The sequence below is a fragment of the Vigna umbellata genome, chromosome 8 (genome assembly GCF_029865625.1).
Source record: "Vigna umbellata cultivar VRB3 chromosome 8, Vumbellata_1.0, whole genome shotgun sequence".
NCBI classification, from domain to species: Eukaryota; Viridiplantae; Streptophyta; class Magnoliopsida; order Fabales; family Fabaceae; genus Vigna; species Vigna umbellata.
In genome coordinates, this window is record NC_142172.1 from 14,842,490 (window position 1) to 14,865,914 (window position 23,425).

At 32.0% G+C, this 23,425-nt stretch overlaps 1 protein-coding gene across 1 annotated transcript; it reads right to left on the reverse strand.

Annotated features, from left to right (window-relative positions):
• Positions 1-14,522: 14,522 nt before the first annotated feature.
• On the reverse strand, positions 14,523-17,688 carry LOC124821822 (rust resistance kinase Lr10-like). The gene is made up of 3 exons (XM_088097705.1): positions 16,533-17,688; positions 16,186-16,221; positions 14,523-15,859 (listed from the first exon to the last, which is right to left on the reverse strand). The coding sequence occupies exons 1-3, from the start codon at positions 17,263-17,265 to the stop codon at positions 14,769-14,771; spliced, it is 1,860 nt and encodes a 619-aa protein (XP_087953831.1). The 5' UTR covers positions 17,266-17,688; the 3' UTR covers positions 14,523-14,768.
• Positions 17,689-23,425: the final 5,737 nt, after the last annotated feature.

Consider the following 23,425-nt stretch of genomic DNA (forward strand, 5'->3'; position numbering starts at 1 on the left):
TATTGTTATCTTTGTTGTTATTTGTTAAGACAAAAATTAAGGCCATGGTACGTTTACAGTGCCACCGTCCATGTTTCTTGCCTTTTTCTCTTTGCTTTTCTGTAAGAAATTAGTTAATTAATTTTTGTGTGTTTTCTATCATTTCCGTTACTACCAAGATTCGCTCATTCCATTGCGCCTGAATTTATTGTAATGGATAAATCAAAACGTGCACTCTAAATATAGTGCTGGGAAGATAAATAAAGGAAAAATAATGAAACAACATAAACCAATTGATACAGGAAAGATGAAATTGATTACAAAATTTATTAATTTTGACGTGTCCTTTTCTCTTGCATCAAAAGTGATTATTTCTAATCAATTTGAATAAATAATAAAGGATTTAATTTAGTGAAGCATATATAATTAAGTAGAATAAATAAAATAAAGAGAAGAGGAAACTGAATGCAATTTCGTGGTTTTTGCAGTGAGAAGTTACATCAGAGGTTCAGTATGTTTGTGACTTATAAAGCATATCCAATTCGCAAATAGACACTGGGAATTCTGAAAGCCGAAATGGTCCAACCTTATGCGATTGGGACTCTTGTGTATAATGTTTACCTTTTTTTTAATGTGATTATTATTTTATGTAATAGATTGTTTATTGGTGTATCTTTCTTTAGGAAGGAAAGTTCGTTTAAAATAATTTTCTGGTCTTTTATTTTATTGTTGTCTTTTTTTTGTTAATGGTTTTTAATCTATCAAAGTTAGATACTATAAGTGTTTTCATACAAAAGGATTCAATCGGGTAAATAATTAATGATATAATAAATGTGTAATAAAAACTCCAATAATCTATATTTTAATTATTTATAGTTTTCTTTATGAATTTTTTATTAAAGTCGGCTTAATCATAACTAAATTCCATTTAAACCTTATTGCTTGACGTGTTTATATTAATTAGATGATTAGTTGATTCTAATAATGATTTATCAGTTTCATCTATATTTGGATGATCGGTCATATTATTCAATCAATATGTTCCATTTAATACATAGAGTACATAGATCCTTCAAGTCTTAAGCTTGAGTAAAGACTACAAGCAAAAAGGATTTACATATGCTCGCCTTATATTTGAAAATATAATCGTGAACCTCCTTACTTCTTATAAGCTTGCCCTTCAAAATATTATTGTTGAAGATGGGCATGTGAGTTGCCTAGTGAACTGTGTCAATATCTTGCAGATCGTGACGTCAACACTGACACAGATTGTGAAATGTCGTATTGAATGGTGGAAGATTTTATGATCGTGAGGATGTCACACATTCCTTAAGTTTTCTATAAGGAAAATAATTTTTTAACAACTTTTTCGACAACTTATTTACAACAGCCTGTATGGTAGTTTGTGATTGGTCCGTTTCAAATATACAGATCAATAATATAATTGTTAACATATCATAGTCCTTTCGATAAATAGAGATAAAGTAGTCTTATCATTTTTATCACTTTGGTTTCCATATGATCTAAAAAAAGGAAAAGACAACATTGGAGAGTAGGAGACAAAAAATTATTTTAAATAAACGGTTACACTTAAAAATGTATAATGATATGTAACGAACCAATTTAAATTTATTAAAATTTTATATTAGATTAACTAAAATTGACTAAAAATATTCAATTTAATTTAAACTACAATTTTTTAATTTAATCTCATTCATTTTTTCAGGTTTTTCCAACTTAGACATGTATCACTTTATTAGCTTTCTTCATAAGAGCGTTTTATTGTTCGGACATAAATAAAAATAAATGGCTTTAATATGTTATTATGTTCAAATCCTTTAATATACTTTTTTTATTCTTTTCTCTAAATAGATTTTCTATCTTTTTTATTTTTTGTAATATAAAAATTATATTATGTTCATTCTGACATTGTGATTAAATAAGAGATTTTACCATTTTTAATATATTTACATATTTTTAATATAATGTGCTATGTATTGCCAAAGAAGCTTTTGACTCCTATTTGTATAGATTTTAATCAATTAGTGATAGAAAACGACAGCTTCAACATTTGGTTGATAAACAAGACACGTAAGTTTTGAAAGAAACTATGAGGTGTGTCTCTGAATATAAACTTAGTTGTATTTAGGACTTGACCATAATTTTTTTATTCAAGAAAAGAGGTCGACGAAAATAACAATGAAGAAAAAAAAGGTAGGAGTGGGCACCACGAAAAATTAAAAATGAATCAAAGACAGTGTGCCTATTTCTTTCAAGATAATCAAATTTATATGTCAATTAAGGCGTATTTGATTGACTAAAGACTGCTTAGTTAAATGGTCAATGTATTAAATTCTGAACAATTGTTAATAGCACTGAACCAAACCACATCCTGTCAAATGTGTTCAATTAGTCATCAAATTGAAAGAGTAGCATAAGGCACCGAAAGTTTAAAATTAAGAAAAGCCTAGTAAGGAACTCATTATTTTATATATTGAAAAATACAATTGGTAACTTTTATGTGTTATATTATCATTAAGCAAATTATATTTGGTTTAACTAATAACATTTTTTAAAAATTTCAACAACTTACGATTTTATATTTTTTAATTTGGACTTATTATTGCATATAATATTTATATTTTTACCAGAAGATAGAGTTTTGTTTTATTTTTTTTAATGTGAACAAGTTAGTTTTTTTTTTTTTTATTTTGTGAATATTTTGAGGATTGAATACTCAGAAGAGGTTTGTGTTAAAAAAAATTATTCAATCTTCAGGTTAATAAACAAATGCACTAAACTAATATAAAGAATAATTTAATATTGAGTAAATGTGTATACAAGGGTTTTTTATCTTAAATAATAAAATTGAGGAAGGTAAATTGTAAATTTATCTTTAATCTAAAATTATGTTAGGTTATTAGACTCCATGTGGAGTATATGTTCAAATAATGTGGATCATCATGTCTCATTTTATTTAAGTGGAGAGGAGTCATATTAGTAGATAACATAAGAGTTATTTGAAAAGAAAGAAAAGCCAAGAAAAAGAAAGGAAGAAAGAAAGTTTTTCCCGCATAACACAAGTCTACATTGGTGTTTTCGTCATTATTGAAGTCGTTCACCGTTGGATTTGGATGATTTTTGGACAATGGGTTTCAAACTTATAGTTCTTTATTTTGATCATTCAAATCGTCAATCAGAGGTCTAGTTTGGGAGAAAATAACTTCACATCAACAACTTTATCTTGGAGAATTTTCATCTGCTTTGTTCTCATTTGTAAGCATTTGTGCTTAGTTAGTTTGGTTATTTGAAAACACCATTTGGTGTTTTTATTAAATACTCTTTTATACCCTATTATTGATCATACTGAATTTTTCTTTGGTCTGAACAATTCATGGTTTTTACCCTTACTTTGAGGGGTTTTCACGTTAAAAATCATTGGTGTCTCTTTGTGCTTTGAATGCTGTTTTTTCTCTATTTGTTTTTTGTGCTCCTTGTAGATTCTCACAATAATGGATATTGAATTTTTGTTGTGTTATTACTCTTTGTTAAGTTGTTATAATTTTTCGGTCATTTTTCCCATCAAAGTGGCATCAACGCTCTTTGGTTCAGAGATTGTTCAACTTGTGTGAATGATGGAGGCACATACTATAATGATTTCTTTGAATGGATAAAATTATGACCTATGGAAGGGCAAGATGAAGGACTTGTTATTTGTGAAAAATTTTGCATCTTCTTGTTTTTGCTTCCAATAAACCGAAATCCAAGTCAGATGAAGAATGAGATTTTGACCATCAACAGGTATGTGGATTTATCAGGCAGTTTGTTGATGATAATGTTTATAATTTTGTTGCTAATGAGACACATGTGAGAAGCCTATGTGATAAGCTTGAGTCCTTGTATGCTTCTAAGTCAATGACTAATAAATTGTACTTGCTGAAAATTTTTGTAGAGTTGAAGTACAAGGAAGGAACTCCAATTTCAAATCACTTGAGTGAATTTCAAGGACGTTATGATCAATTAGTAGGAGTAGGTATAAAATTTGATAATGATCTATTGGAACTATTCCTATTACACTCTTTACCGGATTCATGCGAGACATTTCGGGTTTTGATGATAAGTGCTACCCCTAATGGTAATATTTCTTTGCAAATGACAAAGATTGGTGCGCTTAGTGAGGAGATGAGAAGGAAGAGACAGAGAACTTCATCTCATTTAGGAGTACTTGTTACAGAGAATAGGGGAAGAAGCCAAAAGAAAGAATAAAATAGTGGTAGAAAAAAAAGTGGGAGCATGTTGAGGTTTCAGTACAAGAATGTGGAGTGCCACTATTGTCACAAAACAAGGCATATAAAGAATAAATTTTTTTTGTGGAAAAAAGAAAGCAATGACAAAAAGGGTAAACAAAGAGAAAGAGATCACGATGATGGTAAGCATGTTACTACTACTACATGTGGTGGGTGACCTTGTTTGTCTTCGTGATTATGACACTATTAATCTTGTATCCAATAAGAGAATGTGGATAATTGATAATGATGCTACACTACATGTTACATCTAGGAAGGAGGTCTTCACATCTTATACACCTGGTTATTTTGGAGTATTGAAGATGGGTAATGATGAGGTGTCTAAGGTTATTGGTGTTGGTGATGTTCACTTGCAAACCAACATGGGAATGCAGTTGTTGCTTAGAGGAATTAAACATGCACTAAATGTTTGCTTTAACTTGATTTTTGTACAAGTACTTGATGATGGTGGATATGATAACCACTTTGGTTCCGAAAAGTGGAAGCTTACCAAAGGTAACTTGATTGTGGACAAAAGGGAGAAAAACTCTAAGCTTTACTAGACAAAAGCTTTGGTTGCTAAAGACAGTGTGAATGTCGTGTATATGGAGTCATCTTTGTGGCACCGAAGATTTGGTCATATGAGTTAAAAGGAACTTAATTGCTTAGCTAAAAAGGATGCTCTCTCAAGATTGAAGAGTGCAGAGTTGGAGAAATATTCTCATTGCATGGCTAGTAAACAAACCAAAGTATCCTTCAAGAAGCATCTTCCTCCAGGAAGTCAGAGTTTCTTGAATTTATGCATTTTGATGTTTGTGGCCCATTGAAGGTAAAGTCTTTTAGTGGCGCACTTTACTTTGTTACTTTTATTGATGATTGTTCCAGGAAGCTTTTGGTCTATAGACAAAGGACCAAGTGTTGGAAAAATTTAAAGAATTTTATGCTTTGGTTAAGAGGCAGTATGACAAGAAGTTGAAGTGCATTCGTACTAACAATGGTGGTGAATATTGTGAATCATTTTATTCTTGTTATAGGTAGTATGGTATTGCACACGAGAAGAATCCTCTCAAAACTCCTCAGTTAAATGGTTTAGCAGAGAGGATAAACATGACATTAGTTAAAAAAGTTAGGTGTATGCTTTCTGAAGCAAAATTTCCTAAGCATTTATGGGGTATGGCATTGCTTACAATAATGCATGTTATTAATCTAAGTCATGCAGTTGCTTTGAACTTTTAGGTGTCAAACAGAATTTGGTTTGGCGAGAATGTTAACTATGATCATTTACGTGTCTTCGGTTGTAAAGCATTTGTTCATGTTCAGAAGGATGAAAGATCCAAGTTGGATGTGAACACAAGACAATGCATCTTCATTGGTTTTTATTAGGATGAATTTGACTACAGGTTGTATGACCTTATTAAAAAGAAAGTTGTTAGAAGTCGTGATGTTCAATTCATGAAAGATCAAACCATTGAAGACATTGACAATGTGGAGAAGTCTACACCTAAGAAAGATGGTAATGTGGCTGATGTTGATCCAATTCGGTTGTTTGTTAATGATTTAGATACTAATGTTCATGAGGATGAGCAACATGGTGATACTGATAATCAACAGGTTGAAGATGACTTGAATGTTCCTATTGATAATGTTGATGAAGAGGAACATGATGTGTCACAAGATGAGAGTCTCGGTTATGTACTTGAGTTACCTCAAGTTCAAGCCAGAAGATCTAACAAGCCAAAACAACTTTCTAAGAAGTAATCTGCCAATGGGTATGTGATGCTTACTAATGAGGGAGAACCTGAATGTTATGATGAGGCCATTGAGAGTGAAGAGAAGCAAAAATGGTTGAATAAAATGCATAATAAGATGAAATCTCTGCATGATAATCACACTTATGACTTGATGAAGTTACCTAAGGATAAAAGAGTCTCAGAGAATATGTGGATTTTCATGGTGAAGAACCAAAGCAATTCTATATCTTCCAGATACAAAGCCAAATTAGAGGTGAAAGGCTTCAGGCAAATAAAAGGTGTTAACTTCAATGAGATTTTATCACATGTGGTGAGGATAACTTCCATCAAAACTGTGTTAAGTTTAGATGCTACTTTGGGTTTGAAGGTTTAATAGATGGATGTGAAGACAAATTTCCTTCATGGTGATTTGGAGGAAGAGATTTACATGAAGCAACTTGATGGTTTCTTGTTGAAGGCAAGGAAGACTATGTGTAGGCTACGAAAAAGTTGAAGCAGGCTACGAAAAAGTTGAAGCAGACTCCAAGGCAGTGGTATAAGAAGTTTGAGTCTGTTATGTGTAAGCAAGGCTCCATTGTGTTTTTGTCAAGAAATTCTCTAAGAATGACTTCATTATCCTGTTGGTTTATGTTGATGACATTCTTACTATTGGGAATTATGTATCCAAAATTGTGAGGTTGAAGAAGCAACTGGGCGAGTTATTTTCCATGAAAGACATGACAACTGCTAAAAAGATTCTTGGTATAAGTATTACTCGTGATAGCTGTCATAGGAGCACTACATTTAGAAGTTTAGCAAAGATTTCAAATGAAAAATTGTAAAGCTATAAGTACTCCTCTTGTTGCTCATTTTGAACTTAGTGTTAAACAGAGTCCTTCCAATGAAGTTGAGAAGATAAATATGAGCAAAGTTCCTTATGCTTCTACGGTGGCTAGTTTAATGTATGCAATGGTATGTACAAGGCATGATATTGCACATGTTGTTGGCATAGTGAGTAGATTTTTGTTAAATCCAGGTTGAGAGTATTAGAATATTGTGAAATGGATTTTTAGGTATCTTCGTGGTACTAGTGGTTTAAGGCTTTTTTTTTTAGGTGATAAGCTTACCTTGGTGGGTTACTCAGATTCAGATATGGCTGGAGACATTGATTTTAGAAAATCCACTTTAGGCTATTTGGTTCAGTTTGCAGGGGGAGTCTTAGCTTGATAATCAAAGTTGCAAAAGTGTGTAGCATTGTCCACTACTGAGGTAGAATTCATTACACTTAATAAAGCATGTAAGGATTTGTTATGGGTGAAGAAATTCTTGCAGTAGCTTGGTTATGTGAAAGGTAAATACTTACTGTATTGTGATTCTCAAAGTGTTGTCCATCTTGGTAAGAATCCAATTTTTCATTCTAAATCTAAACATATTGATGTGAGGTATCATTGGATACGTGATGTTTTGAATGCTAAGCTATTGGAGTTAGCTAAGGTTCATACAGATGATAATGGTACTAATATGATGATGAAGGCATTGCCAAGCGGAAAGTTTAAAGCTTGTTGTGAGATCGTTGGTTTAGCGGATATCTCCACATAGTCGTGACAGGGAGATTTGTTAGGTTATTAGGCTCTCTTCCTATGTGGAGAATAAACCCAAATAATGTGGACCATTATGTCTCATTTTATTTTAGTGAAGAAGGGTCAGATTAGTAGAGCACATAAAAGTCATTTGAAGAAAGAGAGAAAAGCCAAGAGAGAAAAAAAGTCTTTCCTACATAACACAAAGTCTGCACTGGTGTTTTCATCGTTGTGATGTCGTTCACCGTTGGATCGGACTGATTTTTGGACAGTAGACTCTAGACATATGGTTTTTCATTTTGATCGCTCGGATTGTCAATCGGAGGTCTAGTTTGGGAGAAAACAGCTTCGCATCAACAACTTTGTCTTGAAGAATTTTCATCTTCTTTGTTCTCATTTGTAAGCATGTGGTGTTTTTATTGGAGTAGTTTTGCTGTTTGAAAACACTATTTGATGTTTTTATTGGAGACTCTTTTGTACCTTATTATTGATCATAGTGGATTTTTCTTTGATCTGGACGACTCGTCATTTTTCCTCTTACTTTGAAGGGGTTTTCACGTTAAAAATCATTGATGTCTGTCAATACCAAATTTCGTCCGGATTGGTTTTTGGTTTTATTGTATTATGTTCTATGTTTTTTTTATTTAGTTATTCTCATTTTTATTTTTTTATTTTATTTATTTATTGTATTTTTTATTTTAGAATTTTCTTTTCTAATTTTCATTTTTTACTTTTTGATTTTTATTTTTACTTTTTATTTTATTATTATTATTGTTATTATTATTATTTATTGTTACTTTTGTTTTAATATAATTAATATAGTTAAGAAAAAGAAAAAACGAAAAAAAAGAAAAGAAAACATGACGAAATGTGGAAAAAAGAAAAGGTTGGTTGAAAGAAAGGACGCGTGTGAAAAAGAGAAGGAGGTTGGTTGGGAGAGAGGGAGCAAAAACGTGATAGATGTAAGGAGGTTTTGGATGGGGGGATTAGGTTGGACGAAGAAAAGACGATTGAGAATTTTTTTTGAAAAAGCGTTATTCACACCTCACTACCACAGCAAAACGGATAGACAGTGGAGAGGTCTGAAAAAATTGGTTTTAGGGGGAAGCATCAGTACATGGGATCATTTTTTTAGAGACTACTATGGCCTAAGAAGAGTGGAGACGCTCTTCACCCAATCGGGAATAATCATCGATCCCTTGCGACAACATCCATTATTCACCTGCAAAGAACAAAGGAAAGCTAGCCAAAAGAGGGGAAGAAGACATCGGATACACGGAGCTGACAATAGCAAACGGAGCTCCAAGAGGTAAGCACACCCTGCACTTGTGTCATCATGTATAATTGAGTAAGCTTGCTGCATTGTGTACTTCATTTTATGCTTGTTGTTGCTCTGCTTGAGTATGATATTGTTGTGCGAATACTCCCTCTTCTCCATCATCATCCAATGCGTACAAATTTCTTCTTTAACCTGAAACCTCTAGCTACATTTTCTGCTAATGATTTTTACCCTTACCCAGCACCATCATCACCCTCTCGGATCCACTCTTTGATTTCTCTTTGCCAACAAAATCATCGAATGGCCTCCATACATGATTTTGCCACTGATATCCCCATTTTCATACTTCTTGTTACACCCTGCTCATAGTCCCCCTGCATAAAAAAAACAGAACAAAAGGACCAAATCATAAATCAAGTGCTAGTTTATTCAAAATTGTTCCTCTATAACAGCTCGCCCCATTCATCTTTGCCTTCGTTTCCCAATCAACATCCTCGCCACAATCATCCTCACCCACGCCTACGGTACACTCATCATTTCCAATCCCAATGGACGAAACATCAAATAATACAAAAATCAATAAATAAATGGCATTCAAGAATTGGGTCGCTTGGACGTTGAGTGAAATGGTGGAATGGGGAGATTTGAGCAGAACCCCTAATGTTCTGAATTAGGGGCAAAACCCTCGGGCCTAGGTTTTGGGCCGCTTCTTTTTTTTTTTTAAATAACTCTCATTTAAGCATTACTACCACTCGTGCACCCCTAATTTTCCTTGTTTTTTTTTTCTTTCTTAGTTGGGCCTCGAGCCCATTGTCAATTCTGGTGACCCTAATAAATGGTTTAGGCTTTGGTGCACTCCTATTTTTATTATGTGTTTGTATGCTTGCACAGCTTTCTTTTGTGCACCCCCATAGTTATTAGCTTCACCCCATGTTATATGTTACTTTTAGACTTTTATCTACTTAAATATTATTATATTTTTATTGTTAAAAAAAGTAATAAATAATTAAAAAAAACGAACACAAAAAAATTTTTTTTGAAAAGGTTATGTACTCGTGTGACCGTTCGCATAGTCCTAGTGCCTAATACTTTTCTTTCGCTTCAAAAATGATTAAAAATGTTTGAATATAATTCTAAAGGTTTGAGTACTCGTGTGACCATCTGCATTGGCGTAGTACTCATTACCTTCTTTTCTTCTTAAAATAACAAAAATAATGTTGTAAAGATTGAACACTCGTGTGATCACTCGCATCGTCCTAGTGTTCAATACTTTTCTCTCTCTTTTAAAAATAATAAAAAGGTAACATAAAATAATGTTTTAAAGGTTTGAGTACTCGTTCGATCGTCCGTATCAGCCTAGTACTTAATATCTTTAATCTTAAAAAATTATATAATGGTATGAGTGCCCGTGCGATCGTCTGCATCAGCCTAGCACTCAATGCTCTCAAGTCTTAAAAAAATTAAATAATGATATGGGTGTTCGTGTGATCGTCCGCATCAGCTTAATACTTAATATCTTCAATCTTAAAAAATTAAATAATGGTATGAGTGCTCGTTTGATCGTTCGCATCGTCCTAGTGCTAAATACCTTTCTTTCTATCTTCAAACAATTTCCAAACAAACTTCTCAAATAGTTTTAAAGAACTACGTAACCCTGATTTCTCATTTTGAATGAGAATATGTAGGAGCAAGGTCAATCCTTGTCGGGCCCAAAAAAATAAAAGAATATATTTTGTTTCTTTAGAGTGTTTTTCTTGGGGATAATTAAACATTTTGAAAACCACATCACATTCGCGTATTTAATTAAGGGTACTGCCTTCGGGCATGCGTTGTAGGATGCTAATACCTTCCCTACACGTAACTGACTCCCGAACCCAGAATCCGGTTTTCGTAGACTAGGCCTTATCATTTTATGGTTTTTCCATAGTTTTTCAAAATAAACTATGGTGGCGACTCCAAATCTCTTTTTCCAAACCTGTCTTCTTTAGAAATTTTACAACTATTTTTTAGAAAGGTTGAACTTTTGTAATCATTTTAATGAGATCAAGTTTTTATGTATGTTTCTTTTTATGAGCAGCCATTAATTTGTCTTTTACATTGTGTTTACATCCAAGTAAGTAGTTTTGGAGCAGATGGATTTGCGAGAGCTTGGGTGAGAGAGAAAAAATATAAGTTCCCCTCATTTTTTATATGAGATACTTTTGGATATTCTAAGGAGTTGTTTCATATTCTCCTTGAATGGATGCATAATGATATGTATGGCAAAACATATCACGGCAAACTGTCCAACATACTTAATAGAGATGTACATAAAACCTCTCACCATTAGAGAAGATATCACCTCTACATGCAAATTTTTCTTTATGGAGTTTGACATTATTTTCTCTCGTTGTCCCTTTAAATAGCTTATGTTAAGTTTGTCACCTAAACCATATGTACAAATAAAATGGACTTCTTTCCAAATCTTTTATGAAATTTGTTACTAAGCACGATTTGAATTTGTAAGATTATTCGAGTGTGAAAGTTTGTTTCTAAGAAGAAAAGATAAAATTGCACATAGTAAAAAACATAAAACAAAATCATAGAAAAAAAAAGTAAATTTAAGTTGACATAGAGAAGAAACTACAGAAAAAAAGGATAGAAAACCTTATGTAAGAAGATGTCACACCACCACTAGCTTCAAGATAAGTATTGATGAAATTTTCATTCAATCAATTGATTCAAGATAAGACTTATACAAGAAAAATCACACACTTTCAAATTACTTTAGAAAATCTCTAAAAATCAATTTCTCATTCAAGAATATATTCAAAAGTTGTTTTATAAGGAAAGTAAATGGTTATTTAACCTGTACCAAAATTTTAAACCAAATGACATGTAAGTATGTCTGAAATGCAAATTGTATATCTTAAATGGCCTAATTGTGATAAAAAATTGAAGCTAGTCTAAAATGGGATTTTGAAAAAATGGTAAATAAAATAAGGTTACTTGAGAGATTTTCAAAATTTAATTTTAAATTTAAAAAATAATTAAGAAGGAGGCACGAACCTTCTCCATTTACAGTTTGAGACGTGGTATTCAATGAAAGAAATTTATTTCTATTAAATGAAATTCAAAAAACGGTTTTAGCATTGAGTAGGAGGCACGAACCAACACACCATCATTTCCATCTTTTACAACTCACAATCTTCACCATCTTCATCATCATCGATCACGTTTTTTCCACTCTCTCCATCTCACTCCCTCACAGGGCACACGGAGAACCTTCATCTTTCTCCACTTATTCCATCTCCAGATTTCTCCAATCATCACCATCGTCCATCTTCATCGCTTCATTTGAGACAGAGGGTTCACGCACCAGAGGCACCAATTCTCCCCAATATCCCTCCATTCGACTACCATCTTATTCTTCCCCAAATTTTCTCTGCACGCACAACAAAAACAGAGAGAAACACACAACACAGTACCACATTTCAGAACAAGGGAAACAAAAGAAGAGAGAATAGGGAAAATCAACTCTATGGAGAAGGAAGATTCAACTGACATTGTGAGAGTGGCTCCGCTCACACCTACGATGACTCCGGTTGGGAGCTCTATGGTGGCGCCGGCGGTGGTCGAGGGAAACGAAGCCACTGGAGCTTCAATGGATATGAAGAAGATGTGGATGGACCTGGACTGGTTTCAGCTTCCTGCACCCCTAGTTTTATTTTCTTTACTCCTCTACTTATTTGTTTGTTTATCATGTTGGGCCTATTTTTATTTACTCCGTGCACCCCACGCTCTGTTAACCCGCAGTCCTCTGTCTTTATTTTTGAATTGGGCTTTATTACTCGGCTTCACTCTTACTTTCACTGCACACATCTCACAGCACCACGTGTGTTAGTAACCTCACATTTTTACTTTTTCACAACATGCTCTAATTTCTAAAACTAGTAAAAATATTAAGAATATAAAAATATAAAAATTTAAAATAAAAAATATTATTTTTTTGGTATTTATACAGTTATTTTCAAATAATTCAAAAAATTAAAAAGGAAAAGATTTTAAAATTAAAAATCAACACTCGCATAACTTTTTTTTTTCAGAACTATATGGAAAACTAATTTTTCATTTTGAATGAAAATATGTGGCAGTGAGTTACATCTTAGTCGGATCCCAAAAAAAAAATGGTTTCTCGTATATTTTTTTTGGGAAAAATAAACAATTTTGAAAACCACGTCCATTTTACATGTTTAGTTAAAAATACCATTGTCGTAGACAACTAATACCTTCTCTATGCGATTGAGTTTCGGATTCAAAAATTTTGTAGATCATGCTTTATCTTTATAGCATTTTATAGTTTTTCAAAAAAATAAACTATGGTAATAATTTTAAATCTTTTTTAAAACTATTTTCCTTTTTTATTCACCGTCTTGTCGTGATTTTAGTCGTGATAGACTTTGGTTAACTTCAATTTTTCCATACTTTTTTGTCCACTAATGAGTACACTCCCTATCTTATTAGGCTTAATCATTTGTAATCACTAATTACACTTACTTTTACATATGAATGTAAATAAAAGTAAATTTCTTAAAATTTATAATAAAAAAACAAACTTTATCCTTCTAGTATTTATTTATTTGAAAGTTGCATGAGTGATGTAAATAAGGATGAAGAACAACTTGTTGAAGAAACAGAAGAAGAGTTCAAAGGAATACAATCAAGAAGCATGATAAATAAGAATAATGCAGAAGAAATAAAATAGAGATTCCAAATGAGGCTGAAAAGAGGAAGACTCAAAGCTTTGAAAGAAAAGATTACCCGAATTGCATATGAGCAACTTCTTAAGAATTAGAGAAACTTGAAAGAAGTTAGAACTTGACTGCTAACACTTGAGAAAACATTGGACAAATTCTAAAATGTTAGAAGTGTATTTTTTGAACATGTAAACTACCCACATGTCATTCATAAGTAGTTTCTTGACCCTTCAAACTTTCAAAAGTCTTCTCGTGTCCACTAGGACTCCTCATAGGCACCACATAGGCTGACTTGTCCAAGTTATCATTGATTTCGCACGTAGTAATTTTTAGGAACTATCCATATGCATTCCCTAATTTCAAGGGCTTTAGTTGTGTTAATCATGTTTAGTGAAGTTAACATTTGATTAACAAAGTTAATTCCAAATCCGTGTGCCTTCTTCTCCCCTAGGTCAAGCTCCTCCATTATAAATAGGTGTCTCTCTCAATTGTAAACACTAATTAAAGATGGAATGAAGTTCTACTTTGAGAAATTTTGAGAGTTAAAAGAGTTTTTTTCTCCTGTTTTGGTTCTTATCTTGAGAAACTTTATCAAATGGTAAATTTTCATGCACTTATCTTTTGATTATTGGATTAAAGGTGGCGTATTCTTCTCCCTTTTCTAATCTCAATCCATTCTTCCTTTCATTTCTTTACTTGTTATTGTTTTTCCATTACAATTGGTTGAATGTTTCAAACCTAACCATGTGTTTCTTTTGCTTCTGCCATTGATGTTCTTTTCTCCCATGGTTCCTTTGCTTCAAACACCTTCTTGATCAAGATCCTACCAACCTTCTAAGCTTCACTAGAGAGATCCTTCCTCTTACATTCATTACATATCAATAGAGTCAACGTAATAAGATAGATATAATACACATAAAGATAGATAAAACTTGTGCTTGGAATATATTTCACAAAAATTTTATTTAGTATCTAGTCTCTAAAAATACACTAGTTTAGCAACTGAGTCAATTATATATTAGTGTTATGAGCACTTAATGGTGTCATAGTTGCTAAATCAAAAATTAAAAATTATGAGTGCATCACAATCAATGCGCACCAGAAAACTCATAGCAGCTGCAAGTTGCAGCTGTAGTTTGTTGAACTGATTGCATCTTGCTGGGTCTGTAGATCAATAACTATGAAGAATCACTTGATTGGGATTGGGGAACCGAAGATGAATAAAGGAAAGATTTGGGAGGAATTTGCACAGAGCTAATGCTGCCTTCCATCATTTCCACCACTTTAGTCATTGCAGGCCGATTTGAAGGGTCGGTCTGTATGCACCACAAACTGACAATAGTCATTTTCCTCACCATTTCTTCATCATTTCGATTTTTGGCGCATCGAAATTGTAGATCTTGTTGTGATTCAAGATGGTTGTAAATCCAATGTGGAAAGTAATTTTCACTTGAAAAATCAACTCTGCGATTATTATTCTCCCTAGCACCAAGCATTTCCAAAACCATCATTCCATAACTGTATACATCTGATTTGTGTGACACTCCACCAAAATTTCTGCAGAACAATTCAGGAGCGATATATCCTATGGTTCCTCTGGCAACCATCATTGATGATACAATACTTTTTTCTCTAGGACATATTTTAGCAAGTCCAAAATCTGATATTTTGGGGCAAAATAACTCATCTAGTAGTATATTGTGAGGTTTTATGTCAAAATGCAAGATTTTGGTGTTACAACCCTTGTGCAAATACTCCAGTCCTCGAGCAACACCAATGGCAATATTGTACATTGTCGTGCAATTCATTGTGAGTTTAAACCTTAAAGGATCTTTCTCTTCATATATGAACTTTTCAAGGGATCCATTGGGCATGTACTCGTATATGAGAAATCTTTTGGAGCCTTCCAAGCAAAACCCCAGTAAACTGACAATGTTAACATGAGAAGTCATGCTAATACTAGCAACTTCATTGATGAATTCTTCTCCATCACCTTTTGACTTACTTAAAACCTTCACTGCCACAAGACTTCCATTTTGTAACCTCCCTTTGTATACACTACCAAACCCTCCTTGGCCTAATTTTTTTTTGAAGGAGTTGGTCATTTTCTTTACCTCCAAGTAATTGTACCTTTTGGCTGAAAGGTGTCCATGTTGCTTCAAAAAGTTCTCAATCATTATGTAAGTAGGATTCTTCATGTGGCAATAATATCTTCCTAAGATGCCAGCCAAGACCATCAAAATTCCCACTGCTCCAGCAGCTGATGTAGCTGTAGGTTTATTACATTAAGAAGTTAAAATGAGAAAAAAAAAATACCCTTCATGATGATTTGTTTATTTTCATATCAGCTTGTCTGCAGGAGATTGTTTACTTTTTTACTTTTGTTATAGGAAGTCACCATACATATCATCTTTTTTTCTGTATTCAATCACTCATCATTATTTATAAGATGGACTTATATTGGAAAACTCCATCAACCAATGGAGATATTTAACCTGCTATGATATAAGGCTAACAAATAATTTACAAAATTTTGTTTTTGTGTTCGAAGTTAAATAAATCACTGCAAAGATACTCGGGTTGAAAAAGTTGTACCTGCTACCACTATCTTCACCTTTCTACTAGTTTTCTCTGCAAAAACATGAAAAAAAGAGGAATTTAACAAAAACAAATAACAATAAAATCATAACTAGAAATAAGTGGTAACTTAGATCGGTTAATTAATCATTTCTTATAACTGAGAACTTCTGTGGGACCTATATTCATGAGAAAGTGAGAAATCATATCGGATCCTTATGTGCTTGTATGAAACCGATTGCATAACTTAAACCAGTTAGATATACTTAGATCAGGTTTCTTCACTCCACATCAGAATTATGAGAGATAAATCATCAGCTTAGGAGCTAGTTGAAACAAATTATTTCCATCAATAAACAAGGTACCTTGTATACATAAGAATTTCCCTTGGCTGTCAAGTTGACACTGGCCTCGTCTAAGACGGTAACAAGAAGAACATTCATAAGACACTTCCGTTCTAAGAGGAATATCAGCTGATACATAGTCAAAGAGGCTTCCATTTGAGTTAGGTACAAGCTCATCTCTTATTGGAAGTCTAACCATTGAACACTGTTCAAAATAAGAACCATGAAGCTCTTCGGAATAGTAACTGAAGGACTCATCAACATTAGATGTGCCATAGAAGATGTCCTCATCCGGGCATATTGTAGATTTATAAAATACTGAAGAAGGAGGATTGATGTTGAGGGTGCGGTTGCATATGAAGAAAGTAGCAGTCTTAAAATGAAGTGAAAGGAAAAGAGAAGGGGTGTCCAAACTGGTGTAGTTTTTGCAGAACACCCCACATGTTCGTGTCAGCAAAAAGGTACGAAGTTGATCATCTCTGAAGACAAGGTTGTTTGTGTTTGGATCACGTGTGATGAAAAACCATTCTCCTTTGTTCTTAACCGTTTTAATCGCATCTGGGTCACGGTCATCGCAGCCATGCATAACCAGCAAGCCACAATGAGGGTGTTTGGTGTCAGTGTAAGGGAAAAACATAGTGCCCAGGTTCCCACAAAGAAATGATGGTGGGCACTTTCCCTTTGCAGAGGAGATAAAAAGCAGCAAAAGGGTGGAGAGGAAAAAGAAGGTTTGAAACGGTTCTTGATTCTTCATGTCTTCTTTGTGTTGTTATTTTGCAGTTTGTGACCTGATCGGGATGTTGCACGAAGGGATTGAGAGACATGAGAATGGAGTTCAATGCATTGTGCTGAGGGAAAAACATAGAAAAAAAACAGAACCAGAATAGTCAGTGACTGGTAAGTGATGATGGTATTGAATGATGCCATCAGTGAGGACTTTGAACAAGTCAGTGAAGACTTCAAACCACATGCTTTGGAAGATCTCTTTGGCAACATGCACTTCCTGTCTAAGGCACCCAACTTTTCTCTTACTTCCATTTGACTCTTACTTTTATTAATAAAATATTATATTTTAATAAATAAAGAAAATATAAACAAACGAAAAAAAAAAACTCCTCCAATACTACCAGGTAATAGTAAACTAAATCAATGTCACGTCATCTGAAATTATTACAGAAAGCAGATTTTTATTGAAAATGCGTGACCAAAATAACGTGTTTTTTCATGTCAAAAGAAGAATATTATTAGATACGTACTTAGTATGCATGTATATCTCTACTCATAGGTATTTTCAAGGAAGATACAAAAAGAAACTATCTTAATGAATTGTGGCATTGTTAGTATAAATTTCAACCTAAAATCTTAAGAGATTATGTTTATGAATCTGTTTCTATATTGCTCATCTTAATTATTTTTAATCAATATTAGACTCAAAATTTAAGGTTAAACTCCACCAATTTGGGTGTCGCTTTTTGTTAAAAGACACTTTTTTCTTGAGGAATTTCTTTTCTCCTTTCTGAAAAAAAAAACGCTATTTACTGTAAATTTTTAATATTCATAACTGGATGATACTGTTAAAGGATTTAATAACAAAGACATTTCTCACTCTCCTCCTGTATTTGTTTCTAGTGAAGAAAACTCAGCAAAGGCAAAAGTGAGTGCGTTTTACAAATATTAAGTTTATGTGCTAGCATACAAAGAAAATTAGAGAAAGTTAATATTTAATTTAAATAATAATACTAATATAATTAACAATAAAATAATAATAATAATAATAATAATAGTAATCATTTTTATCACAGAAATAATTTAATCAATTTATAAATTTATCAATAATATAAATTTTTATCTTCCACTAATAAAAACACATATGTTACATATGTTCACTTTTTTATGATAAAAAAATAATAACATTATTATTGTTATTATTATTATTAGTGAAAATACATGTGTATTATTTTTGTGATAATAAAAAATAATAAGGTTTTGATGCAAAAATAGTTTTTATATTTATAGAAGTGCAGAACAAAAATATCAAGATGGAAAAAAAAATGATTCATGAGGTTTTGATATGCGATCCATTACCTTATGTCAAATTCATAGAATCCTAAGGCGCTATAATACGCCCTTATTTTTTATAATATTTTCTATTAACCATTTAAAGAATGAAAAAGGGATTTAAATATGATTTTTACTATCATGAAAGACGAGTAGACTAATTCCTAGTTTCTCACATACAGATCAATAGCATATAGTTTACGTATCTAAATATTTTTAAAAACTTTATCTGTTGATCTAATTTTTCATTGAACAAATAAGTAATTCACAATTGTGACATAATAGAAAACTAATTTTCAATTCGAGGCAAAAAATATTTTTGAAGGACGAAAATTGAAACAAGCTGACTTGGCTGCAATTTTTGTAGGGACTAAAACTGAAAACAACCATTCTTATAAAATGAAAGAAACCATTTTTAGAACATAAAAGAAAAAGAAAAGTAAGAGATAAAGTACTGTCTGAATTAGTCAATCTGGAATATGTAATTTTTTACAAGCTTAATCTAAATTTTATTTGAAAATCTTATATTCTTTAAAAGGGTTTTTTTTAACTCCCTCCATTTTTCCAAATTATAAATGTCTAATTTACTCATCAGATATAATTGTCTAAGTTTTCCACTAATATATATATATATATATATATATATATATATATATATATATATATCTTTAATTTTTAAATTATTATTTAAGAATTATATATTTTTTATCTTAAAAACATTATAACTACATGAATATACTATCAATTTATGATGAAATATCTTCAAGACATTTAAAAATAGTATTTTATGATATATTAATTTTATTATATTTTAAGATGTTATAATATAATAATTTTATCAATACTTGCAATGTCCGACCTTTCCTTCTTTTTATATACGTCACTTTTCACAAGTTATGCAACGTTATGATTGCTAATCACTGTACATTAGCGTTATTAGTGGAATAAAAACGAGGTTTTAAAAACGAACTCTTATTCTCCTTCTGTCATTGTAGATACCTTCTAAGAAGGAGTTTTAATACTTCAAATATAGTAATTTATTATAAGAATATATCTCAATGAAATTAAGGTTAGAATATTACACATACACAATATATTTATGCTAGTACAAATAAATCAAAAGAAAATTAATATTAATCTTCATTAATCAATTATAAGAATTATATGATCTAATTATCTACTTAATAAAATATAAGACAACGAATTTTTATTGAAAAATATAAACTTTTGAATATTCAATATATCATGAATATTTAATTAAATCTTTTTTTATCCTACCTCACTTCAAACAAATTACTTTCTTTCTAGCAATTTTTCACATATTTTCTCTTTTATTTCATGTGCCACTTTATCACATTTAGATAAATACTTAACAAAAACATATAGGAACAATTAAGTTTTAAATAATATATAATTTAAAGAATTTTTAGTTAAAGTGTAAAGACCTAGAAAATGATAATTTAAAATGCATTTTATGTGAATTAAGTTATTAAATTGTATGAATGATTTGACATTTGTCGATGGTGTTAGACGGATTTTGCCGGATTGAAAATGCATAAATCTGTAGAATTCTATTATTCGAATTCGTTGGACGAACATATACTCGATAGGCAAAGACAAAGTTAGAGAGTTCATTAACTTGACAGTTGTTAAGCAAAAGTTTACTCGTTGGGCGACTTTTTAAAGAATTTCACACTAGTACAAAAACAGTGTATAACGTCACGCGTTCAATGTCGAACAACTGAATAACCAACGTTAAAAATGAGCGGTGACATTTTTGTAAATAAATGCAATAATTAAACGTCGTTTAGAATTGTAATTCGACGTAAAAGGATATAAAACGTCGAGTGACTTTTAAATTCGACGTCAAAAGGTTAGTGAATTCAATAAAAATTTGAGCGAGAGATTGAAAATTCATTCACTTTATCTTAACGCGCGATACCCTCTTCTCTTCTCAAACTTTTCTTGAATGAAGTTTGACGAGCATCACATGTCATATTTCTTTCATTTGATATAAATGCATGTTAATTAATTACTTTATGTATGATTTTTGTTTGTTTTAACGTATTATTTTTGTGCTCTTGTCCTTCATAGGTGCTTTCTGCTTTCTCTCTCATTGTGATGAAACTTTATTCCGACGAACTCACTTTTTGAAGATTAGTTTTCGTTTTCGTTTTCATTTTGAAGAACTTATTTGTTGAACTTGTTTGTTGTTTTTTTTTTGTTGAACTTGTTTGTTGTTGTTGTTGTTTAGTTGAACTTGTTTGTTGTTGTTGTTGTTTGATTGAATTTGTTTGTTGTTGGTTATTATTGTTTGCTGGTGATACTACACTACATGTTCATAGTTCATGCTTTATAAAATATTGTTTTTTTTTTGTTTTTCAGATCTCGTAGAGTTGTAAAAAAGGATCACAATTAATTAAAAAAAACAAAAAAAATTGATTAACGTCGAATATTGACAAAATTCGACGTAAATTTAACATTTTCTGATATGATGTCATTCGCGAATTCGTCGTTAAAAGCCCAAATATTCGATGTTGGACGCGATTTTTTTACTAGTGTCAATTTGTAAATTCTAGTGGTATTCTCGTTGATCGAGTAATTATAGTGGCTAAACAAGTGTGTTGTCAGACCCTATTCATTAAGCGAGTAGATTTGGTGGTTGGGCGAGTATGTTGTCAATCCCTATTAGTTGAGCGATTGGATCTTTTGTAACTAAGTGAAAATATCATAATTTTAACTAAATTTGCATATATTCCTTATTATGAGTTTAAAATGTGTGATTATGTGAATGTTAAAATAATGGTTGGTTTATCATATGATATGGTTGTGGTGTTGTTTAGTGTGTGCCTTAACATATGAGAGTTAAAAAAGTAGGTGTGTGCCTTAACATATGAGAGTTAAAAAAGTAGATATCCTGATATACATTCAACTCATATAGAGATGAATGAGATAAGGGAGAGAATGACAAAGTTTTTATCATAAACTTTTGGTCTTAAGTGTGAAAGATTAACCTCGTGAGTAGTAGAGTGATAATTCCTGCATTTATGATTCTACAAAGTATAAATGTTACTAGGGTGTACGTAGAGTGATAATTCCTGCATGATTCTACAAAGTATAAATGTTACTAGGGTGCACAATTGCAATGAAGCTTTTTGTCAAAACATGTATCTGAATAATTGAGTATAAAGTCAATTGTATGTATGTCTTACCTTGTTGTCTCTTTTGGTTATCTTTTGTGTGTGGTTTGTTTTGTTTTTTTTTTTTGTGATGATCACCTTATTGGTATAAACAAATGAATAATAGGTTTGAAACATTTTTAGTGAAAGATGGTGATATTGTAGAGAAATCTTCATGATCTTCTAGTAATTTTCTTTAGTTAGTTCAAGTATTTACTTTTGTTTTATTAATCTTATGTGTTGTTTTATAAGTTGAAAAAGATTAACTTTTGGACATTACATAAAATGTATTAAAAAAATATGATTTTATTAAGTATTTCAAATGATTTTCATTTTTATTTAAGTATACTACTATCTACAATTTGATGGTAATGGTATAATTATTATTTCTGTTTTTCTATTCTAAATTTGTTTCTTCACTCTCAAATCTCATACAATTTGTGTTAACTCATTTATAAAAACGAGAAGAAGTAATTACTTAGCGAGTTACGAGATTAAATAAATGAGGAACAAATTAATTAACGAGTTAAAAAAGAAAAAAAAATCAAAAGTAACAACTACGTATTTCCTTACCAGTAAAAATACGTGGATGAAGATAAAAAATATTTTGATTATAAAATAATATTTTTAACAGATACAATAAAGCCTTTTAAGAAGTTGAATTGGAAATATTTAAATTTATCATGCCTTTAAAATTTAATTGAATCAGAAATGTATTAGTAAAAGATTATAAAAAAGCATATAGTATTCTTTTCTCACTCAAAACCTCGTATCATGTAATGTATGTACTGGTTTGGGTTTTGGGTTTTGTTGGCAGCAAACCTATATCTTGGATCCCATCAGGTTGGAACCTACACAAAGGTTGTTGGTAACCGGTGAGTGTTGAAGAGAACGATGGCAACGTCAACTATGGATGTTCTTCATTTCCAGCACACCCCTTTTTACTGGTGAGCGAGAGCACCAAATGTTAGAAGATGGAATAGGAAACCCTGAATTCGAGGTCAGGTACCTCCTAAGAAATTAAGAGAAGAGAATGAAATATATTTTTCTGCCCCTTTCAAAGCACAGTACAGCAATTAAAATAGTGACTCCAAAGATTCCTCTAGGACAGGTGGCACACAGGCCAAATAACACAATAACAAAAACTCTAACTAACTTCTTCTAGAACATCTGGCACCAACAGAGACAATTAAAATTGGGATATATTAGTGATGAATGAAATCAGACCACCCAGCTGGTCTTTTCACCACTCTTTTGGGTCTAGCACCTCATCCAAAGGACCTTGCATAACAATACCATCCCCTTCAGCAAGGACCTTGTCCTCAAGGTCATACAATGATTTGAGTTCCTGCCATTTTTCCCATGACGTGTCATCCGGGGACAACCCGTTCCACTGAACCAAGGCAAAGCGAGTGGGAATACCATCCACAGGAGTTGTCTTAAAATCCAAAACAGCCAATGGAGTGATAAGAGGGCTGTTTTCCACAGTCTCAGGAGGAAGATGATCAATACTTGGAGGAACGGGTCCTTCATGACGCTTTAACATAGAACAGTGAAATACATTGTGTATCTTGGACTGTGGCGGAAGATCAATCTTATATGCGACTGGTCCAATACGTTCAAGCACTTTATAAGGGCCATAGAAGCGCTTGGCTAGTTTATGATACTTGTGTCCAG

Excerpts from the sequence above, each read along its gene's own strand:
- LOC124821822 (XM_088097705.1), bottom strand. The coding sequence starts at position 17,265 with ATGAAGAATCAAGAACCGTTTCAAACCTTCTTTTTCCTCTCCACCCTT. Across the intron at positions 16,222-16,532 it reads GAAATTCTTATGTATACAAG|AGAAAACTAGTAGAAAGGTG; the intron begins GTACCTTGTTTA and ends ATGTTTTTGCAG. Across the intron at positions 15,860-16,185 it reads GGTGAAGATAGTGGTAGCAG|CTACATCAGCTGCTGGAGCA; the intron begins GTACAACTTTTT and ends ATAAACCTACAG.